General features: G+C 35.0%; 1 protein-coding gene across 3 annotated transcripts in view; it reads left to right on the top strand.

Moving 5' to 3' along the window:
• The window catches only part of CSMD3 (CUB and Sushi multiple domains 3), a 1,242,212-nt gene that overhangs the window by 1,205,877 nt on the left and 13,759 nt on the right, over window positions 1-22,576 (top strand). For all 3 annotated transcript variants that reach the window (XM_042973241.1, XM_042973240.1, XM_042973239.1), the window contains 4 exons: window positions 7,088-7,199; window positions 9,560-9,739; window positions 11,600-11,665; window positions 17,155-17,313. In XM_042973241.1, coding sequence (XP_042829175.1) covers window positions 7,088-7,199; window positions 9,560-9,739; window positions 11,600-11,665; window positions 17,155-17,313 — 517 coding nt within the window. The remainder of the gene's footprint in view (window positions 1-7,087; window positions 7,200-9,559; window positions 9,740-11,599; window positions 11,666-17,154; window positions 17,314-22,576) is intronic.

Below are 22,576 nucleotides of genomic sequence, written 5' to 3'. Positions count from 1 at the left end.
TCCTGAGCGAATACAGAATTTTGATGTTAGTGTCTGTATACTAAATCAGGTGATTTTTTGAAGAGTAGGAGTCCTTTCTAATAAATACCCTTTGAAATAATGAGAATGGAAATGAGTAAGAATGAGTTTAGTATAGTAGTCTAATGAAATGAATAGAATCATTAACTCTGCATTGTAAGAATTCTATTATAACCATTGAAAAATATTATTCCAAAGTTAACCTAACCCTGAAGTCATATTATTTAGCTAATAAACATTCATTGGATCATCATATTCTACTTAGATAAATATGAATAGACTAGATTTTAAAAATGATAAACTCTCTACATAGTTACATTAATCTTTATAAAAATTATAAATGATGTACTGAGTATGTTAAATTAGGGACATCAACTTTCTTACATGCATGTGACTGGTGTGTGTGTGTGTGTGTGTGTACATATTTAAATATATTTACTAAATCTGTATAGAACCGATGGAAATGTTAAAAGTTTATATAATTCTCACTAATATTAAAATATTGGTAGGTTCCAAATAGAATCCTGGAAAAGCCATCTTTATTGGTTGAGAAAACTCTTGCTTGCAAGTTAACAGAAGCTATTTTGAACTAGCTTAAGACTAAAAGCATTATAAGCTATGTGCAGGTAGACCCTAAGAAAGGGACCCCAAGGCACCCCCAAAGACTCCAAGAAAAGGGATCCAGGAGAGACCCATCAAGCCCAGAATCTAGGAACTGGGCACCAGGACTCAATGTTTTCCACTACTCCGTGTTTGCCTACTTTGATTTTCTGTCTGCAAATTGACCTTATAGCCAAGGATACATTTTTCTAATTATATTTCAGCCACATACAGAAAATGATTGTCTCAATCTCAGTTCCAGATTTCTAGAGAAAGAATCAGGATGTCTCAACTTTTGTATCTACGCATGATTTGATCAGGTCAGCAGTGACTTAAGTAAAATTACAGCTGTTAGAAAGCTCACTTCTGAGAGGAATAAGAGAAAGGGGAAAGTGATGAATTACACAGGCACTCAAATCATTTTCTTGATTTTTTTTTCTTTGTTGTGTTTATTTACTCTTTTTCTATATAGATTTATATATTAGTTTTTTGGACACAGCCATAATTATTAACATATAAGGATATATTACCTGTTGCCAGAGATGACAAATACTCCAGTGTTGCAAAAAGGTACCCAACATAGTTTCTCTTGTATCTAAAATATAGTTGGAATAATTTTTGGCTAAAAATAGATTGGTAGTGAAGGGAGTAGCTGTCAAAGTGATTGATACAACATCTAGATTAATTATGGAGTAAATTCCAAACACACATATTTCACTAACTGCCATATTACTCTTTAAATTGAGATACAGGTTTTGGAAGACACATCATTAGTAGTTAAGACTTGTTACATTAAAGTTATTATAAATGTGAAATGTTTATAAACTGACTCTTGGATATTTAAGCCCAAGATATTGAACACTAAGATATTTAGCCCTACCAAAATGACCATGGTGATGATGTATGATTTCCAGTTTATAATCGAAATTAGTACACAAGTACATTGAATGGGGCAAACGTTATAGTGTTTTATTACTTTGAAATGATGACTTTGATGCCATGCATTTTCAAACAAAAATCTCATAAAATCCAATTCATTTTACTTATTTATTTTATTTGAGAGAGAGAGAGAGAGAGAGAGAGAGAGAGAGAGAGAGAGAGAGAGAGAAAGGGCACAAGTGGAAGAGAGGGCCAGGGGAAGAGAGAGAATCCCAAGCAGGCTCCACACTCAGCATGGAGCCCAACATGGGTCTCAATCCCACAACCCTGGGATCGGATCATGACCTGAGCCAAAATCAAGAGTCAGATGCTCAACCTACTGAGCCACCCAGGTGCCCCCAAATCCAATTTTTAAAATTAAAAACTTATAATTTTTTAATACAAACTTATAGTATAATCTAAAATTCAAAAACTTTTTAAACCAGGAAGCTCAGGGCCAAAATTGATGCTCAATGAAAACTCCTTGGATCTTATCTTATGCATATGTTTTTATCCCTTCATTTTTATGATCCTTTCCTTTTACTTCAATTTTATTAATCAAAATCTATGTGTCTTTTACTAGAAGCTACTTCACTTTTTCTTGGATACAATGTTTAACATAAGCACAGAGTAAAAAATATAAATATAAAATGGTTGTTAAGATATATTACAGAAGAAGCCTATAAATTGTAAAGCCATATATATGTGTGTTATATAAATATATATCAAATAGATATCTTTAATATGTGATGTTAAAAATCAGACACAAATAAATACAGTGATGGAAGTTCTAGGAAAGCAAGAGTCATTTGCTATGAAATATCATGGAAGAGAAAGATCTTACTTAGAGTGTTCTAAATTTATACAAAATTTCTATTATGCCTTGATTAGCTATCTAAACTTCACAGTTTAGAAACTAAGATATAACACATAAAAGAAATAAAGAATTAAAGAAGATAAATTATATTTACCAAGTAGACATGTCTTAATATTTTATAATGCTTTTGTACAAAACGTGCGATTTGCGTCCAACTTAATTTTTATTTAAACATTGGCTGCAATTAAAATATAAATGGATAATTTTTAATTCCTGATATAAAAATAATATTCCATGTTTTTACATTGCATATAATTGGTTATCCAGAGCACTTTTTATTAGTAAATATTGGTGAGAAAATTGTGCCTAAATTATTTTTTCAAGAATTTTTTGAATTGGATAATGTAAAATTATTTTTCCCAAAGGTAGCCAAATTATATTATTCACATTAGAAGTTAATTTAGAATCAGAAGGTTATAACATCACTAGTTGGAAAAGCATGGAGAGCTATATAAAATATGCTATTAAGTGGGCTAATAACTAAAAAAGTGTCTATTAATGCACTGTTATTTGGAGAAAATTCTGGTAATTTATTTAACTATAATAAATTCTGAATAAAAAATTAATTAGAAAATTTCTTTAATTCTAGTCATATTAGATATTTGGTATAAGTATGATGACTTCAGAAAAGTTTACAGAAATAAGGGGAAAAGTCTTACAAGTAAAAAAAAAAAAGTCTTTGTAATCCCACATGTTTCTTATATCTTATGATCATCAAGTCTTAATGAAGCAGCCTAAATGTACTCCTCAAAGAATAAACAGTGATTTAGCTTCATGCCATGTAAAGTGTAGAAGGGATATCCCTGTATTTAAAGGAACTATAGACATGTTAAATCTTTTTAGTTTTAGTTTGTTTTTAATTTATTTTTTAACCTTTATTTATTTTTGAGAGAGAGAGAGAGAGAGAGAGAGAGAGAGAGAAAGAGAGCACACGCACGCAAGCAGAGGAGGGGCAGAGAGAGAGGGAGACAGAATCTGAAGCAGGCTCCGGGCTCCGAGCTGTCAGCACAGAGCCGACAAGGGGCTCGAACTCAGGAACCACGAGATCATGACCTGAGTCGAAGTTGGAGGCTTAACGGACCGAGCCACCCAGGTGCCCCAATATGTTAAATCTTCTTAAGTTAGGTAATCAACTGATTTTGTAAAATTAAATTATTAGCCCCCATTCCTTCAGTTGATTTACCATTTTCAAGAGCTCTTGGTGCGCACAAGCGAGTAACACAGTCCCTCACCTAGAGAAGCTAACTTCTAGTGTGTGGGTGACTTTATAGGATAGATGATAACATTGGTAACTTTGAAAGTTGCTAAGGAAGGACATAAAAAAAGTTCTCCTACTCTGTTGCTACAGGGAAGCCTTTCTAAAAATGTTGTCTCAGATAAATCTTTTAGGATAAGAGCTAGGAAAAGAAAGTTGGGAAAGACATTTCATGCAGGGTAAACAGCATGAAAATATGCATGCATTAAGGGAACAATAAAAATTTGTTGTTATAAGAGTACAATTTGAGTAAAAGTAAGTGGTCAATGAAGAAACCAGAGGGATTGGCTGTGGTCAGGATATGGAGGCTTTTATTTGACAAGCTAATACAATGTAGCTTAACCTATGGGTGATAAGCAGTAAAGATTTTAAGAAGGAGAATGCAAAGGTCACACTTTCATGTTGATTACTCTGACTTTAGTGTCGAAAATAAATTTAATTGTGGTCAAGATTGGAGAAATGGAAACAAGTTATATAATTATCACAATTGTAGTTATGATTATTGTAATTATGACAGTAGTTCTCAAAGTGTGGCCCCTGACCAAGTGGCGGCAGTATTAATTAGAAAATTGTGGGAAATACAGATTCTGGGCCTCCCCCACATCTACCCAGTCAGAAACTCTCCAGGGAGGCTCAGCTATCTGTGTTCTGGAAAGTCCTCCTAATTATGATATCTGCTACAATCTGAGAACCAAACCTGTAGAAAAGATACAGAGGACTAAAACAGGATATAAAAGTGGAGAAAGACAGAAGGGGGCAGTTTGTGAAAGATTTAGGAAGTAAAATTACCAGTATTTGGTGGTAAATTGAATGAGGGGAGATTCATGAGTGGAAGGTGGCAACATTAACTGAGTTTGAGCCTAAAAGTAGGATTGCTAGAGTGGTGGAGGTGATGGGTTGCATAAAACCAGTTTGACTGAAGAACAGAATTGCAAAATCTACCTGTTGAGTCACATAAACTAGTCCATATAAGAAATGGACTGGCGGTTGAGTGTCCGACTTCGGCTCAGGTCATGATCTCGCAGTTCGTGAGTTCGAGCCCCCATCAGGCTCTGTGCTGACAGCTCAGAGCCTGGAGCCTGCTTTGGATTCTGTCTCTGTCTCTCTCTGCCCCTACCCCACTCATGCTCTCTCAAAAATGAATAAACTTTAAAAAAAAATTAAAAAAATAAAAAAAAAAGAAATGGACTACTCCAAGGGCGCCTGGGTAGCTGAGTCAGTTAAGCATCCAACTTTGGCTCAGGTCATGATTTTACCGTTTGTGAGCTGGAGTCTGGCATTGGGCTCTCTGCTGGCAGGACACAGCCTACTTTGGATCCTCTGTCCCCCCCGCGCCCCCTTCGTCCTGCCCCTCCCTGTTCTCTCTCTCCCTCTCTCTCTGAAAAATAAACAAACAACAACGACAAAACAGAAATCGACTAGTCCGTGCAGCACCATCTTGCACAACTTCAGAGTATGTGAACTGCATGTCCCAGAGCACAATTTGAAGGACTTCATTTATGTTGAATTCGGGGTGAACAATACTCCCTGGAACTGAACAGTGTAGTGGCCCTGGACAAAATGGGTCCTTGAGGGGGGTAAGAGATCTCAAGGCTATCGTGAGGATGTCTCGGAAGAGAAAATGTAAGACAACTGAAAGAATAAGTGTTGCTATCAGAGAGCAACCCTTGGAATGGAATGTTTCTTGTGTAGCATCATTCTGGGTTATAATGGGAATATGAGAAATGGTAGCATTTAGCTGGTCTCGAGGTCCAAATGGGATCTTGGATCAAATTATGTCACCTTAAGCTCAGCCTCATGTTGTTTTAGCAAGTGCAAGTAGGAACTAAGTGGGAAGGAAGGAAACAGGGTGTTTGTGAAAAGTGCTGCGAGGAGGGCTGATGGCTCTCAGACTCCGGTGTGCTGGGGAAGGCTGAAGTGGCAAACACTAAATATTCCTCCCCTTGTCTTCCAGCTGTAATCATTTAATAAATCTTGATGATTTTTTTCCTGTAATGTAGTTTGAGCTAACCACATCCTTCCCAGGTCTACTCCCACATGTTCAGCTTTTAGCCACTCAAATCTAATCCAGTAGGGCTGGCCTCGTGATTAAATCGCTGCTTGTCATTCTTTTTGCTGAGTAGTTTCTTTATGCAGTGGCTAAGTTAATTTTCCAAAGATGGTATTTTCAACACAAATTTTTCTTGCTCTGAGAGCTCTAGCAACTTTATGTTTTCATTAAAAAAAGAGTTTAAATGCCATGGCCTACCATTTGAGACTCTTCAGAAATGGATTCTTACTTATGTCTTTGACTTAATAATTAAAGCTAGGATTTATTTAAAACCTATGTGCCATCCGTGTATGGATAGATTATATGCCCTATTTCATTTAATTCTTAAAACAAATCTCAAGACAAATAATATTACCATCTTTATTTATAGATTAAGTCTCAAAGAGGAAATATAGCTTATTCATGCAAGATCAGATCCAGAGTTAAAACCACATACACATTTCTGGGGTCTGTTTTCTTTTTCCTTTTTTTTTGTTTTTCTGGATCTCACTGCTTCCCGCTTTACCTCCCGTCAACTTCTCAGCTCACCGTGTGAAGTATCCATGCCAATCAACCAAACGTACTTTCTTTTTTCCTGAACTATATGATGTCTATTTTAACCTTTCTGCATTTTCTCATCATGTTCTTATCTTTTCTACTTTTATATCAGTTGTTCTCAAACGTTATTGTTCATTAAAATCACATGGAGGACTTGTTATAACGCGGCTTGTTGGTCCCCTACTCAGAGTTTCTGATTCAGTGGGTGTGGAGTAAGTAAGGTCCCCGAATTTGTATTTCTAGTGACAATGAGGTTACTGGTCTGGGAACCACACTTTGAGAGCCGTGTTCTATGTTTTTATGTAAGTTTCACATCCTTAAAACTTAGTGCAAACTTTGCTTCTCTTCCAGTGTGTATTTTTACAATCCCAACCTTCAGTAAACACATTTGCATCTAATCTCATATTGCATTTACTGTCTTCCATATTCATTTGCCTCTTACACTGTTAGTTATCTTTATTTCCCTTTCTAACTTCATCCATTTTTTTTATCTTTATTTAACTCTCTGTCTTGTAGTCACATGTAGCTTATTGGCTTTTAATATCTTATATATTTTCTTTAAACAACCGTGGCAACATGTTTGGCACCTATACAAGCATTGGATACTTAAATATTTGACAATGATATGTACACAAAGAGATGTAAATTTATCCTTAGTTTTGATTTTTCCCCAATTTTATTTTAAATCAGTTTTAAATATCTTTTTCTTCCAGCTTTCACCATGCAGAATTTCTTTTGAAAGCATTTTCTCATCCAAGGTTTTTTTCTATGTGTTGCCATATTTGAAGTTGCATTGGTATGTTTGTTTTTTTTTCTCTGAAATCTGCTATAGGTAGGAAGTGTTGTGCAATTTCATTGCAAAAAAGGACACCTTCTTCAAGGGTCTACAACACGTACTTGCCTTCCTGACCTCACATGGAGTGGAATTCAGCCTGAGTGCATACGTAAGTACTGTGGGTATGAAGTTGTACTTACCACAGACCAGAATTTATATACATTTTTTCTTACAAGTGGGAAGTACATCTGTATCTACACAAAAGATGTATTACGTGGATTTTTTTTAGATTATGATGGAACATAATTTACATATATTACTTTATTACTGTAAAATAAAACTTTATTACTGTATCATAATCCCAATGCCAATTAAGGAGCATTCTTTTTAAAGAAGTCAGAAGGCACGAGGCACAATTTTGTTCTTTCTTGCAAAGCTCTTTAATTGTGTTCAGCTTGGCCATCTGGTAATTTTAAATGATTATTAGTTTATCAATGCATAGATCTGCACCTATGAATCCGAAGTGCACTGAGGAGGCTCCAACTTAGTGCCTCTTAATCCTTCATCACTTCTGAAACCCTCTGAGAATGACGAAAGATAGGAACATTCATGGAAGGAAATACACATGAACATCTTGACCAAAAATTTGAATACTATTTCAGGCTTTCCTGGAGCTTCTAAATGTGCACTGACCCTAAATTGAGAGCACTTGTTGTACAGATTAAAGAACAAAACCCAAGGTCATGAAGCTGTCTTTTCTGACTTGCAGTTAGAAATAAGTTTCAGCTGGTGAATTACTTATCTCTTTCCCTCCCACTTTCTTTTTTTTTTTTTTTTATCTCCTTTCCTATCTTTTAAAATCATGAGCCTCTCAGGGAAAAACAATAAAGAGTTAGCAGGAGTAGAAATACTCATTAGAATGGTGTCGAGCTTTTAGGATTTGCTGAAGTCTAAATAAGTCTTGTGACTTCACTCTAGCCCTGTTCAGAACCACTCAATTGATCACGGGAGCCTCTGTGGACCCGCAGCTCGCTGAAAAGCAGCAGAACACTCCACAGAGAAGTCATGTCACATGCCTGGTTGGCTGAAATTTAAATATAGCCGAATTCCTTAACAGAGAATTCAGTAGAGTACATACTTTAGAAACTGTGTGAGATGTCACTAGGTATTTCTTAGTAAACCAAAGTTCTTTGATGACTTCAGTATGGAATAGGATTGAAATAAAGCTGTTACTGAAAGTATCTCAGACTGCTACTGTGTGCATAATGTGAGGGTTAAGAATGTAGTAGAGACAGACTATCTGTTTATCCGTAGCATTATTTCCCCCCAAAGTATTAAATGTCAATAACTGAATTATATTAAATATAAAACATGTAACACACTGTTTATCAGATAATATTTAAAAATGTTAGCTCTTATTTATAGTTTTGTAAATCTCCATTGGGAAAGGGGTGGAAATTTGTTTTTTCAAACAAATTTGTCCACAGAACATTTTTTTTTCAGAGACAAACTTTTAAGTATCCATATCCAGGAACAAACGATCAGAAATGCTGTCTGGTTTAGGGAGAAAATTCCTTGTAGCATCTATCTCTGAGAAAAGGAATGTTATTTGTAAGACATAAAACACGTAAAGTGGGGGCAGGGCCAAGAAATGGCATATCAGTGGGTAAAATAGAACCAAGATAGCGAATCAAGAGTGGGAGGAAGCATGGAGAAAAGGAGACAAAAGTTAAAAGAATGAAAACGCTGCTACTTATGGACCTAAAATATGACCAGAAAATTTCACATGTCAAAAATTATTAAATTGTACTTTCTACATTAGGAAATATTAATATCAGAATGACATGCTGAGCTGTGATTGTATTTAACTTTAGAAAATGTTTTTACAATTTAAAATAAATATAAAAAAATAATAAAATAATATTCCATAAACTGGCATAGAAAATCTGAGTTTGTCAAACTTTGACAGGTAAATTACTATAGGACCTCTTACATCCTTTAAAATGCTAATGTTTAGGGGTGCCCGGGTGGCTCAGACAGTTAAGCATCCAACTCTTAATTCCAGCTCCGGTCATGATCTCATGGTTTGTGAGCTTGAGCCCATCAGCTCTGTGCTGATGATGTTGGAGCCTGCTTGGGATTGTCTGTCTCCCTGTTCTCTCCGTCCCTACCCCGCATGCTCTCTCTCTCAAATAAGTAAACTTAAAACAAAACAAAAGCGGTTTTAATAAAATAAATAAAATACTAATGTGTATTGTGAGTGTCTAGAATAGTGATATAGTACACATATATTAGCTTAATTATCCTCAGCTTTCCCCCCCTCAGCTTACCTTTTAACAGCTACCAGTGTTCCACAGATGATTGCTTAGGACATGCTAGTCTATGAAATTAATATGTATATTGACATTGATACATTTTCCTTGAAAAAATTAGAATAACTATGCAAAGGTGTATTCATCTTTACTCTTATCTCAGAATTTTCTTAACATGTATATAAAAAATGAACACTTTTCTCTTTTCTTAATATAGCCCACAGCTGTAAACAACCAGAAACTCCTGCTCATGCAAATGTAGTAGGAATGGACCTTCCATCTCATGGCTATACTCTCATTTATACCTGCCAGCCTGGCTTCTTCTTGGCAGGTGGAACAGAACATAGAGTGTGTAGGTCTGATAACACCTGGACTGGAAAAGTTCCTGTTTGTGAAGGTAAGTTTTCATTATAGAAGCTTTTGACAGAAGCTGTTATACTATTTCAGCCTTCCTAAAATGCAGGAGACAAACACTCAACTCAGATTAGCTTAGGAACTAGAGAAGTTTGTCAATCAACTCCAAGGGTAGGCACTTCTGGATCCAGAGGCACAGGAATATTATTGAGGTCTTTTTATAGTTTCTGTTCTATGATCTGTTTTCTCTTCTTTATTCCTTCTTCTAGTTATTTAATCATGGTAGGTGTATTAGCTTTCTGGGCTGTTGTAATAAAGTACCACAAGCCGGATACCTTAAAAAAAAGCAGAAATTTATTCTCTTACAGTTCTGGAGGCCAGAAGCCCCAAATCAAGGTGTTGGTAGAAACATGCACCCTCTGAAGTCCTTAGGGAACAGTCATGCTTCATCTCTTGCTTGTTTATGGCAGCTTCTGGCTATCCTCGGCTTTCCTTGGTTCATAAGTTGCCTCACAGCAATTTCTGCCTCCATCTCATGTGGCATCCTTTCCTTTCTCTGTATGCCGTCTCCTCTTCTTAAGAACACCAGTCACTGGATTTCAGGACTATATCACCTCTGGATCCCCAATTAATTACATCTTCAAAGACCCTATTACCAAATAAGGCCATATTTTGAGATTCTTGGTGAACATGAATTTTGGGGTCACATTACTCAACCTACCACAGTAGGGAAAATTGCTTCCAGGATCGCTGGGCTGATATCTTTTGGCTAGAAAGAGTTTTTGCCAAAACTTCTTGATCAGGAAAGCACTACTCAGGAGTCTGATCAGTTTTAAATGGAGCCTGCCTCCAAATCTGTCATTCAGCTAGGGTGATATATAGTATTTTGACCAGGAGTGTCTACTTCTCTTGCTGCTTCATCAGGACAATCCCCATCTGAATAAGATGTAGTGAGTTTACCAGAGACAAAGGGTTATGTGTTCAGAACAAGGAATAGAGGAAATTTTTCTAGAATTCTTGATAAGGTCATCAATAAATTCCTTTTCCTTTTTTTTTTCAGCCCTTCTAATTCTTCTCTTGTAGCATTCACACACGTCTCCTTTTTAAGATGTTTTCACTCTCTTCTCTTAGCAAGAACACTTCTCAGTTTGCTTTAAATTTTTCATGAGATTGAAAGATTAAAAGCCCATTTAAATCCAACAGGATTTCAATAACATTTTTATCTATCCACTTTGCTGTTTATCATCACTACTATGGTAGGCTAAGTCAGCATTATCTCTACTGGGACTCCTACAGCAGCCTTATTTCCCTTAAAACCTTTTAAAGACATTATATTGTTCTAAGGGAGAAGACGACCCTTACACAGTCTTCACTGCGTATGTACTGAATGTCATAACTCCTATAACTTTACAGGGACATCCAGCAACCCACATGATTTCCTTACTTTGAACTACCTTTGATTTGGCTTAAAACTTCAATATTAACTCCTTAGTTTTGAGTCTTTCCAATTTCTTATAACATCATGGGTCACCTTAACAAATTTTTATTTTTTAATACACACCCTACTAAATTATTTCTGCCTTTGTGCAACAGGAACATACCCTTAGCCTTCAGCTATCATGCTGTAATCAACTGTTTGCATGTTGGTTTATGAATTTAAAATAAGAGAATCCTAAAATGAAAAAGCAGCACTAATCTTTCCCTCATCCCCCTGGCCTACAATGGGGTAATTATTGAAGTTGTTAGCTGCACAACAAAAGTGTTGAGTAGGTACTGAGATGTTAGGATGAATAGGATATTTTGGAGAAAATTATATGCTATGCCTGAGAATAAAATGAACAATGCATCACTGTGTGTTATTAATTATATTAACTTCTGTAAACCTACTTTTTTTTTTTTATAGCTGGTTCCAAAATATTGGTGAAAGATCCGAGACCTGCTCTAGGAACACCCAGCCCAAAGCTAAGTGGTTAGTAATTTCAGTAGTTTTTCTATAAGTCATCATTTCTAAAAGTGATCTACTATTTTCTTGATGAAGTGAACATTTTATATATATATATATATATATATATATATATATATATACACACACACACACATATATATATATATATATATGTATATATATATATATATATTCATTCCGTATGGAAAAAATTATGAATTAGACATGCTAATATTCCAAAAATAATGCTTGTAGTTCTCTCTATAAAATATCCCTTCAGGAGTATCTGAAAATGACTATACTATAATGGCAATACTTTATTATTTTTTTTTATTTTTATGCTTATCTATTTTTGAGAGAGAAAGAGAGTACAAGCAGGGGAGGGGCAGAGACAAATGGAGACACGGAATCTGAAGCAGGCTTCAGGCTCTGAGGTGTCAGTACAGTACCTGACGTGGGGCTCGAACTCACTAGCTGTGAGATCCTGACCTGAGCTAAAGTTGGACGCTTAAACTTGAGCCACCCAGGTTCCCCAGCAATGCTTTATTTAAAACATTAAAACAAAAATTAGATAAATGAGATATTATATATAATTTTTAAATATATATATATATTTTTAAAAAGGAACCAAATACACTTGGTATGAGAGCAAAAGTTCAGCAAAATCTTCTATTTATTTTCAATTATTGATTTAAAAACCAAAATTTTAAATTTAATCAGTAAAAACATGGTCTTTTAAGTCCTACAACCTTAATTTAGTTACCAGGTTATATACCCCCTATGCTATGACTTTAGAAAAGTTATATATCTGAGCCTCCATTTTTAATCTATGCAAAAGAAACATGATTAGATTATTATAAATGAACTTCATGAAAATGAATTGTGAAGTGCTTAGCCCAGAGTAAGACCTCAGTATATGAGAGCTGCTTTTTTAGTATTAGTCTGCATTTTATTTACACTATATAAATTAAAAGCTACAAATAAAATTAAAGACAGCATTTAATCTGTACTTTGGAGATAGATTTGATCTAGTTACATTAAGCCAGAAATAGTGTTAGGTTCTAATTTTAGTTGCGTTTAGAAGTTCTCAAGGTACATGCTATAAAGCTGGAGTACCCACAAAAAAATAAGTCTGAAATACTGATTTATTCAATGTGCAGTGGAAATTGACTGAATGTCACTAAAGCAATCAGAGAATATATCAACATAAGAGAGTAAGTTTAGCAATGGAGTCAGAAAACCACAGTGGTCAATCAATGCAGACTTTTCCGAGGGACATGGTTTATCTAGTAGTAGATAAGTATTTTGAATAATAACTCTAGTACATCAAATGTAAAAGTGGACTGTCCCAGGCAAAACATGACCTATGGTCACCAATAAATAAATCAGACAGGCAAAAAAAGTTAAAAAGAATATGGAAGAACAACACAATTAATTAGCTTGACCCAATTTTCATACATAAAGATTTCTGTATCAAACAATTATAGAATATATATTTTATTCAAAGCACATGGAATATGTATAACAATTGATTATATATTAAATAATAAATACAAATGCATAAATTTCAAAGCAAAATTAGCCTTCAAGGCTGATATCTGACCATGATGCAAGTAAAAGTTGATAAGAAAATAGATCCATTTAAAAAATTTCTGAATATTTAGAATAAAAAACAAAATCAACATTTATGAGTAACTCCTAAATTAAAGAAGTAATTTAAAAACTATATAACCCTAGAATTTAGGTACACTGAAAAATCTAAATATCAAAACTTTGGCTGTATACCAAAAGCAAAGTTGTGAGGGGAATTTATAGCTTTAAATTCTTACATTACAAAAGAAGAAAGCCTCATAACTAATGAATTAAGTATTCTTGTTAAGAAGATATATAAAGTAGAACAGAATAACCAAAAGAAAGCAGAAAAATAAATACAATAATAAAAATGAACTAACCACCCCCCCCCAAGAGACACAATGGAAGAAACAGAGCCAAAGGTGGTGTTTTGGGGGAAAAAAGTAGAAAATTTCTGGTAAGATTGATCGCAAAAGAAACAAATATTAAATAGTATAACAAAAGGAAATGTGAACATAACTACATTAGCATTGATTAGATCAATTATAATTATATTAATTAAAACTATCAATAACAGTCAACTCTAAATAAATGGACAAATTGTAGAAAAGAATATCTTACCAGACCTAGAAAAGAAAACTTGAATGATCCTATAAAACTAAAGTGAAGTTGAAAACTATTTGCACAGAGAAAAAAACAGGTCCTTATGGCTCTACTGATGAATTCCACCAAACTTTCAAGGAGCAGAACAGATCATCCCATTTTATAAAATCTCTTCTAGTCAAGAAAACTCATTCTATAAGTCCAACATAATTTGAATAACTCAGAAAGAGATTATACAAAAGGGAAAATTGCAAACTCATTTGACTCAAGATGTACAGATAAAAATATCCTACGTAAAATCTTAGCAAATCAAATCCAAAATTATAAAATCCAACAGAATAACCAAAAAATGACACATCAGAACCAACCTGGGTTCATGATAGATATGCAGGAACATTTTTATGTTAAATAATCCTTAAAAGTAATCTGTGAATTACGAGATTAAAATGCAAACAATGTTGATCAGCGCAATACCTACACAGAAAATAATTGATAAAATCAACGCCTATTTATAATTTTAAAAGATGCTTCATAAGTTGGAAGAGGAAAGGAATTTCTTTAACCTGAGTAAAAATGTCTATAACTCTTCAAGGTGAATGTTATCTTAAATGGAATAACATTAGAAACATTTAATTGAAAATCATGAGGCACTGTGATTAGATTACTCCAAAATAACAGGAATGATATTTGGGAATTGTGTCAGTCAGGAGCATGATGCTACATTTAACAATGCTATGAAGCCTGTGAAGTAAAGTTTAAATTCGGGCGTATTGAAAGAAAGGATCATGCCATCTTCTTTTCATTGATATCCACATCAGTGATAGTGGGATGGCATTTTAGAGCTTCAAAGAACTGCCAAATACACATTCATATCTAAATCTCAAAATAGACTAAACATAGAAGTATTATCATTCCCACTGTACATGGGAATATAAATAACCAAATAGTGTCTGCTTTGTCCAACCTGAGTTCCATTTCTCAAAAAGTAGAGAGTAGAAGTGGCATTGTGGAGCCAGCAGGTAGAGGTTCAGCACAGACCATTCTGTGCATTCTTCCAAGCTTTGCATTCAGTGATGTCATATTGGTAGTAGGTTGAAATCTGTTATTATGGGAATATATACACTATGGAAATCAGCAAATGCTGCATATCAGTTTTTGCTTTGTTTTGTTTTGTTTTCCTGGACACCCACTAGTTAAACATTTACTACCACATCAATGATTAAACCTGATGCAATATACTTTGCTGCTGCTACTGCCTACTTCTTTCTGTTGCTGTTTTCTCCTGCCACTGTGGTTCTCTTTAATCTCCTTCAACCAACAGGATTTCGTCTAAGCACCACAGATAAGATCATCAGGTATAACAGATTTTCTTTAAAGGTTCAGAGAGAGCAAAGAGTAATCACAGTCCAGTCCAGGTGGAAATAAACATAGAGACAACCACACTTAAAGGGCGCCTACTATTTTTTAGGCACTGCCATTAGAATATCTTTCTCCCTTGCTCCTGCTCTTACCTCTGCTGGGAAGATGCTATTTTCTCCAAATTCCAGGTCTTTCTAGTGCAGGCCAATATAGCTCATGACTCCCTCCTGTAAACTCGTTTTAGGTACACTTTTTTCTTTTTTTTTTTACAAAAAACTTTAACATGCTTACCACATATCGAGGGCTTTTTACTCATACACTGTATCAAAGTTTTAGGTAAAACTCCCCTATACATACATAGCATAGCATTCCCCTAGAGGGTACATAGCGGTATTCTTTGAGGTTTGGGAAGGGAGTGCCAGTACAAGGATGACTTTGCAAAGATCACAAAGCCAGAAACATGGATTATTCATTATACTTACTATGTGTCTGCTAAATATATATTTTATTAGCAGTTGCGTAGTAAGTTCAAAGCTCCACAGTCTTCCTGGTAATCTGAATAATCGTAGCAGCAGCAGCAGTAATGGCAGCGACTAACACTCAGCTAAACACTTCACATTCCTTATCTCATTGAACCTTCCTCACAACTCTAAGCCAACCTCATTTCACTCAGGAGGAAATATAGGTTTAGAGAGATAAGTCATTTATCTGTGTGCAAAAACCACACAGCTTATAAATCGCACAGGGGGGCTTAAATATAACAGCCTAACCCTAGTGCCTGCACTTCTAGTCTTTCAGCTACTTTACTTTTGAATTACCAGAGGAAAAAAAATCACATTGGGTGAATATTCAGAAAATATTCAACTCTTGACCATAGTTTATATTTTCTGTATTTTATGTCTACAGTGGTTTTGTTATTTTCATTTGTTGAGTAGAATTCAGGGAACGTAACCCAGTCTCTGTGATCTGGGTCATAAGAAGTGTGATGCGTGTAGAGAAGAGCAGGTGACAAACTGTCAATAACTTGTTAGGAAAAAAAAAGACTTTTCCCTATTCTGTTATTCACTCACTTGCACAAATAAGCATGGCTCCCTGGAATAGCCGCTTTGGGGGAATGTGCTTTATTGTCATGTATAGGGTTAATGGAAGCTTCTCTCAGCCTCTTTTCAGGAACTGAGTAGACTTTGCCATTCTTGACTTACATAACTATATATTACATAACTAATTTATATAAATATAGTGCCTTATTTGGATATATCTAAAATGAAGAGCATTTCTTACTTAGAGGAAAGTTTTCTAACATTTAGAATGTTATTTGATTCTACCAAATTCATCTCTCTCTCCCACGAGAGTTGGGCAATTTCTAGTGACAATTCCTTTATTTCTAAAAATACCCATAAAATCAAAGCTGTCGATATGGTGGAGCCCTGTTCTTCCTCAGGAGCATCTATTATTGGAATAACTGAACTCAGTATTGTGTAAGGGGGGCAAAGGAGCACCCCTCCCGACAGTCTTTCAGGGCTATGCTGCAAGAGGGGGTTAACTCTATGCTCTTCCTCTGAAAAATCCATTCACAGTGCCAGGAGAAAACAAGGCCTTTTGGGACTTGTATGCAGACTGACTTGGCTTGGTAAAATCACTTTATCTTCCTTTTGAAAGAAATATGTTCCTAAAGGAGACCAAATACAAGTAAATTTGATGTTTAGCTGGTTCTGAATATAAGTGTATGTCTTTAATTGGTGTTGTCCATCTTTAATTGGTGACTCATGTATGATTCCAAACCTAGGTTATGGCAATTTTGGTTTATTCTCCAAAACTCGAAATAAATCTGAAGAATTCACTTTATATTACACACGTCACATTATTGTCTGTTTAGCAAAATATCGTTATTCACTAAACTAATATTCTCTAACCCACTATTTAATGTTTATATTTACAGGGCACCATAAAATTAATGTGTGTATTTAATCTATTTGCAGTTCCTGATGACGTGTTTGCCCAAAATTATATATGGAAAGGCTCTTACAATTTCAAAGGAAGGAAACAGCCCATGACCTTGACAGTTACTAGTTTCAATGCTTCCACTGGAAGAGTCAATGCAACACTCAGCAATAGCAACATGGAACTGCTACTTTCAGGTATCACATTAAAGAAGAGCAAATGACGCCTTCATGCGTTCACCTCCATCATGTCGTCATATTAGTGATTTTTATACTGTGAAATATTTCTTAAATTTTAATGACATTCATAATTATCCAGAAATAAAGCTTGCCAATCTTTGGATTTATACAGGAGTATTACTACACAAAGGTAAAACGCGGATTCCAAAATAAGCTCACGCATGAATATTTTTTTATGCAAGTTAGTTAACATACAGTGTAGTCTTGGCTTCAGGAGTAGAATCCAGTGATTCACCTCTTACATATGACACCCAGTGACCATCCTGAAAAGTGCCCTGCTTCATGCCCATCACACATTTAACCCACCACCTCCTTCCAGCAGCTCTCAGTTTGTTCTCTGTATTTAAGAGTCTCTTATTGTTTGAAGCCCTCTTTGTTTTTCTCTTATTTTTCCTTCCCTTCCCCTATGTTCATCTATTGAGTTTCTCACATTCCACATGTGAGTCAAATTATATGATACCTGTCTTTCTCTGAATGACTTATTTTGCTTAGCATAATACCCTCCGGTTCCATCCATGTTGTTTCAAATTGCAAGATTTCATTCTTTCGTATCGCCAAGTCGTATTCCATTGTATATATGTACCACATCTACTTTATCCATTCCTCAGTTGATGGACATTTGGGCTCTTCCATAATTTGGTTATTGTTGTTAGTACTGCTATAAACATTGCGCCCCTTGGAATCAGCAATCCTGTAGCCTTTGGGTAAGTTACTAGTATAGTGCAATTGTGGGTCATAGGGTAGTTCTGTTTTTAATTTTTTGAGGAACCTCCACATTGTTTTTCAGAGTGGCTGCACCAGTTTGCATTCCCACCAACAGTTGAAAAGTGTCCCCCTTTCTCCACATCTTTGCCAACATCTGTTGTTTCCTGAGTTGTTAATTTTAGCCATTCTGACCAGTGTGAGGTGGTATCTCATTGTGGTTTTGATCTGTATTTCCCTGATGATGAGTGATGTTGAGCATATTTTCATGTGTCTGTTTGCCAATCTGGATGTCTTCTCTGGAGGAGTGTTTATTCATGTCCTTTTGCCTGTTTCTTCACTGGATTATTTGTTTTTTATATTTAAGTTTCTTTAGTTCTTTATAGATTTTGGATACTAACCCTTTATCAGATATGTCATTTGCAAATCTCTTCTCCCATTCTGTCGGTTCCATTTTAGTTTTGTTGGTTGTTTCCTTTGCTGTGCAGTTTTTATCTTGATGAGGATTTTCCAATAGCTGATTTTTGCTTTTATTTCCCTTGCCTTCAGCGATGTGTCTAGTAAGAAGTTGCTTCAGTCGAGGACAGAGAGGTTGCTACCTGTTTTCTCTTGTAGAGTTTTGAAGGTTTCCTGTCACACATTTAGGTTTTACATCCATTTTGAATTTATTTTTGTGTATGGTGTAATAAAGTTGTCCAGTTTCATTCTTCTGTATGTTGCTGTCCAGTTCCCCCAGCACCATTTGCTAAAGAGACTGTCTTTTTTCCAATGGCTACTCTTTCCTGCTTTGTTGAAGATTAGTCAGCGATATATCTGTGGGTCCATTTCTGGGTTTTCTATTTCATTCCATTGATCTATGTGTCTGTTTTTGTGCCAATACCATACTGTCTTAATTATTACAGCTTTGTAATATAGGTTAAAGTCCGGGATTGTGATGCCTCAGGTTTGTTTTTCTTTTTCAAAATTACTTTGGCTATTTGGGGTTTTTGTGGTTCCATACAAATTTTAGGATCATTTGTGAAGAATACTGGTGTTATTTGGGTAGGGATTGCATTAAATGTGTAGATTGCTTTGGGTAGTATCAACATGTTAATAATATTTTTTCTTCCAGTCCATAGGCATGGAATGTTTTTCCATTATTTTGTGTCTTCTTCAATTTCTTTTATAAGCTTTCTATAGTTTTCAGCATACAGATCTTTTACCTCTTTGGTTAGATTTATTCCTAGGTATTTTGGTGCAGTTGTAAATGGGATTGATTCCTTAACTTTTCTTTCTGCTGCTTCATTATTGGCATACAGAAATGCAACTGATTTCTGTACATTGATTTTATATCCTTCTACTTTGCTGAATTCATGTATCAGTTCTAGCAGTTTGGGAGTGGAGTCTTTTGGGTTTTCCATGTAGAGTATCATGTCATCTGTGAAAAGTGAAAGTTTGACTTTTTCTTTGCCAATTTGGATACCTTTTCTTTCTTTTTGTTGTCTGATTGCTGAGGCTAAGACTTCCAACACTCTTGAACAACAGTGGTGAGAGTGGACATCCCTGTCGTGTTCCATGATCTTAGGGGGAAAGCTCTCAGTTTTTCTCCATTGAGGATGATATTAGCTGTGGGCCTTTAATATATGAGTTTTATGATGTTAAGATATGTTCCTTCTTTGCTGACTTTCTTGAGGTTTTTTATCAAGAAAGAATGCTATATTTCGTCAAATGTTTTCTGCATCTATTGGTGAGATCATATCGTTCTTATCCTTTCTTCTCTTAATGTGTTATATCACATTGATCTGTGAATATTGATATCTGTCTTTGCTGATATCATTGGTACCTGTCCTGCAGCCCAGGAATGAATCCCACTTGATCATGATGAATAATTCTTTTAATGTACTGTTGAATTTGATTTGGTAGTATCTTAGTAAGAATTTTTGCATCCAGGTTCATCAGGGATATTGATCTGTACTCTCCTTTTTAGTGGAATATTTGTCTGGTTTGGAATCAAGGTAATGTTGGCTTCATAGAATGAGTTTGGAAACTTTCCTTCCACTTCTATTTTTTGGAACAGTTTGAGAAGAATACATATTAACTCTGCTTTAAATGTCTGGTAGAATTCCCCTGGGAAGTCATCTGGCCCAGGACTCTTATTTGTTGGGAGATTTTTGATAACCGATTCAATTTCTCTGCTGGATGGGTCTTTTCAAATTTTCTATTTCTTCCTGTATGAGTTTTAATGTGTGAGTATCTAGGAATTTTTCCATTTCTTCTAGATTGTCCAGTTTGTGCATAGTATTCTCTTATAATTTTTCATAGTATTCTCTTATAATTGTTTATGTTTCTATGGTGTTGGTTATGATTGCTCCTCTTTCACTCATTATTTTATCTATTTGGGTCCTCTCTCTTTCTTTTTTGAAAAGTCTGGCTAAGATCTTATAAATTTTGTTTATTCTTTTAAAAAATCAGCTTTTAGTTTCACTAATCTGTTCTACTGTTTTGTTTTGGATTCTATATCATTTATTTGTGCTCTAATGTTTATCATTTCCCTTCTTCTGCTGGCTTTGGGCTTTATTTGCTGCTGCTTTTCTAGCTCCTTTAGGTGTGAGGTTAGGTTGTGTATTTGGGACATTTACTGCTTCTTGAGATAGGCCTGAAATGCAATGTATTTTCTTCTTAGGATTGCCTTTCCTGCATCCCAAAGAGTTCAAACTGTCATGTTTTCATTTTCATTTGCTTCCATGTATATTTTTATTTTTTCTTTAATTTCCTGCTTAATCCATTCATTCTTAAGTGGGATGTTCTTTAACCTCCATGTATTTGGAGGATTTCCAGATTTTTTCTTGTGGTTGATTTCAAGTTTCATAGTGTTGTGATCTGAAAATATGCATGGTATTATCTCAATCTTTTTGTACCTGCTGAAGGCTGTTTTGTGACTGGGTATGTGATCAATTTTGGAGAATGTACCATGTGCACTTGAGAAGAATGTGTATTCTGCTACTTTAGGATGAAATGTTCTGACTATATATGTTAAGTCCTTCTGGTCCAATGTGTCCTTCAGAGCTATTGTTTCCTTATTGATTTTCTGCCTAGATGATGTGTCCATTATTATAAGTGGAGTTTTATTAATTTAGGACTTAGATTTAATTTACTTATTAGTTTCAAATTAATTGTAAGTCTCCTACAATTATGGTGTTCTTATCAAAAAGTTTATGTTCGTGATTGATTTATGTATTTGGGTGCTTTCACTTTGGGGGCATAAATATTTACAATAGTTACTCTTCTTGATGGATAGACCCCTTAAATATGATATAATGCCCTTCTTCATCCATTGTTACAGTCTTTATTTTAAAATCTAGTCTATGTGATTTAAGTGTGGTTACTCTGGCTTTCTTTTGATGTCTATTAGAATAATAGATAGCTTTCCGTCCTCTCACTTTCAATTTGCAGGTGTCCTTAGGTCTAAATGAGTCTCTTGTAGGCAGCATATAGATGGATCTAGGGTTTTTTGTTGTTGTTGTTGTTGTTGTTGTTGTTTTTTGGGGGGTTTTTTTGTTTTTTTTTGTTTTTTTTTTATCCATTCTGATATCCTATGTCTTTTGATTGGGACATTTAATCCATTTACATTGAGTGATAATTGAAAGATATGAATTTAGCGCCGTTGTGTTATCTGTGGACTTCACGTTTGTGGTGATGTCCTCTGGTCTTTTGTGGTCTTTGCTGCTTTCCACTCACAGAGTTCCCCCTTAGAATCTCCTACAGGAATGATTTAGTGGTAATGAACTCATTTAGTTTTTGTTTGTCTGGGAAAGTCTTTATCTCCCCTTCTGTTCTGAATGACATCCTTTCTGGATAAAGGATTCTTGGCTGCATATTTTTCCTATTCAACACACTGAATATTTCCTGCTACTCCCTCTGGCCTGCCAAGTTTCAGTGGACAGGTCTGTTACTATCCTTATATGTCTACCCTTGTAGGTTAAGGACATTTTGTCCCTAGCTGCTTTCAGAATTCTCTCTTTATCTTTGTGTTTTGCCAGTTTCACTATGATATGTAATGATGTTGACCTCTTTTTGTAGATTTTAAAGGGAGTTCTCTCTGCCTCTTAGACTTGGATGCCTGTTTCCTTCCCCAGATGAGGGAAGTTTTTGGCTATAATTTGTACAAATAAACCTTTTGACCTTTTCTCTTGCTCTTCTTCTTCTACAACTCTTATAATACAGATATTGTTTCATTTCATGGAATCAGTTCTCTAATTCTCCCCTTATGATCTAGTAATTCCATTTCCCTCTTTTTTTTTCAGCTTTATTATTTTCCATAACCTTATCTTCAATTTCACCTATTCTTTCTTCTGCATCTTCCATCCTCTCTGTCACTGTGTCTAGTTTATTTACTAGACTATTATTAGTCTATTACTAGACTGTTATTATTAGTCTAGATGTTATTTACTATAACATCTCAGTTATAGTATTTTTTAATTTATCCTGACTAGTTCTTAGGTCTTTGGCCTCTGCAGCAAGAGTTTTTCTCATGTCTTCT

Source organism: Panthera tigris, chromosome F2 (genome assembly GCF_018350195.1).
Source record: "Panthera tigris isolate Pti1 chromosome F2, P.tigris_Pti1_mat1.1, whole genome shotgun sequence".
Taxonomy (NCBI): domain Eukaryota; kingdom Metazoa; phylum Chordata; class Mammalia; order Carnivora; family Felidae; genus Panthera; species Panthera tigris.
Note: the sequence above shows the minus strand (reverse complement) of the source record. Positions and strands in the feature narration are given on the sequence as shown.